Source organism: Morone saxatilis, unplaced genomic scaffold (genome assembly GCF_004916995.1).
Source record: "Morone saxatilis isolate NCDOM2014 unplaced genomic scaffold, NCSU_SB_2.0 Contig5, whole genome shotgun sequence".
Classification (NCBI taxonomy): Eukaryota; Metazoa; Chordata; class Actinopteri; family Moronidae; genus Morone; species Morone saxatilis.
The window spans coordinates 16443371-16443834 of record NW_023340095.1 but is presented as its reverse complement, the minus strand read 5'-3'; the positions used below and the strand labels follow the sequence as shown (position 1 = coordinate 16443834).

At 49.6% G+C, this 464-nt stretch overlaps 1 protein-coding gene across 1 annotated transcript in view; it reads left to right on the top strand.

Moving 5' to 3' along the window:
• irs2b (insulin receptor substrate 2b) overlaps nucleotides 1–458 on the top strand; it is an 11240-nt gene extending 10782 nt beyond the window's left edge. Inside the window, exon 2 of the mRNA XM_035676382.1 lies at nucleotides 213–458. Within this exon, the coding sequence (XP_035532275.1) occupies nucleotides 213–217 (5 nt within the window). The 3' untranslated portion in view covers nucleotides 218–458. The remainder of the gene's footprint in view (nucleotides 1–212) is intronic.
• Nucleotides 459–464: the final 6 nt, after the last annotated feature.

Genomic DNA, 464 nt, shown 5'->3' with positions numbered 1-464 from the left:
TACTTGGTAACAGAGTGGGGGTATCCTTCTGACCTCCCCTTCTCCTCTATTGCTACGTCCTACATAATGTATCACCTAAACTGTATGGTCACACACTTATATTAAGTTTCTGAAGGGACCAAGAAATCACATTCAGTTTGATTGAACTTCATGTCTGTAGATCACATGACAACAAACTCATGTTTTTCTTTTTCTTCCTCCTCTTCTTTCAGAGTGAAGGCTGATGGGTCCCCCACCCCCCGCTCTCCTCTCCCTGCTTTTCCTATGAACGCAGGATTTTGCTGCAGCCAAGTGACAAGGTCGCTACGGCGACAGCTGGACCATGCGCTGCAGTCGATGTCCTTTGACCTCTTTGCCGCCTTCTCGGGTCACAGGGACGGCCATCACCATGGCAACACGGACACTTGACCCTTGCCCCAAATCTTCCCTCCGCTTTTCTCGGCACCAAAACATTCAGGCGCCAT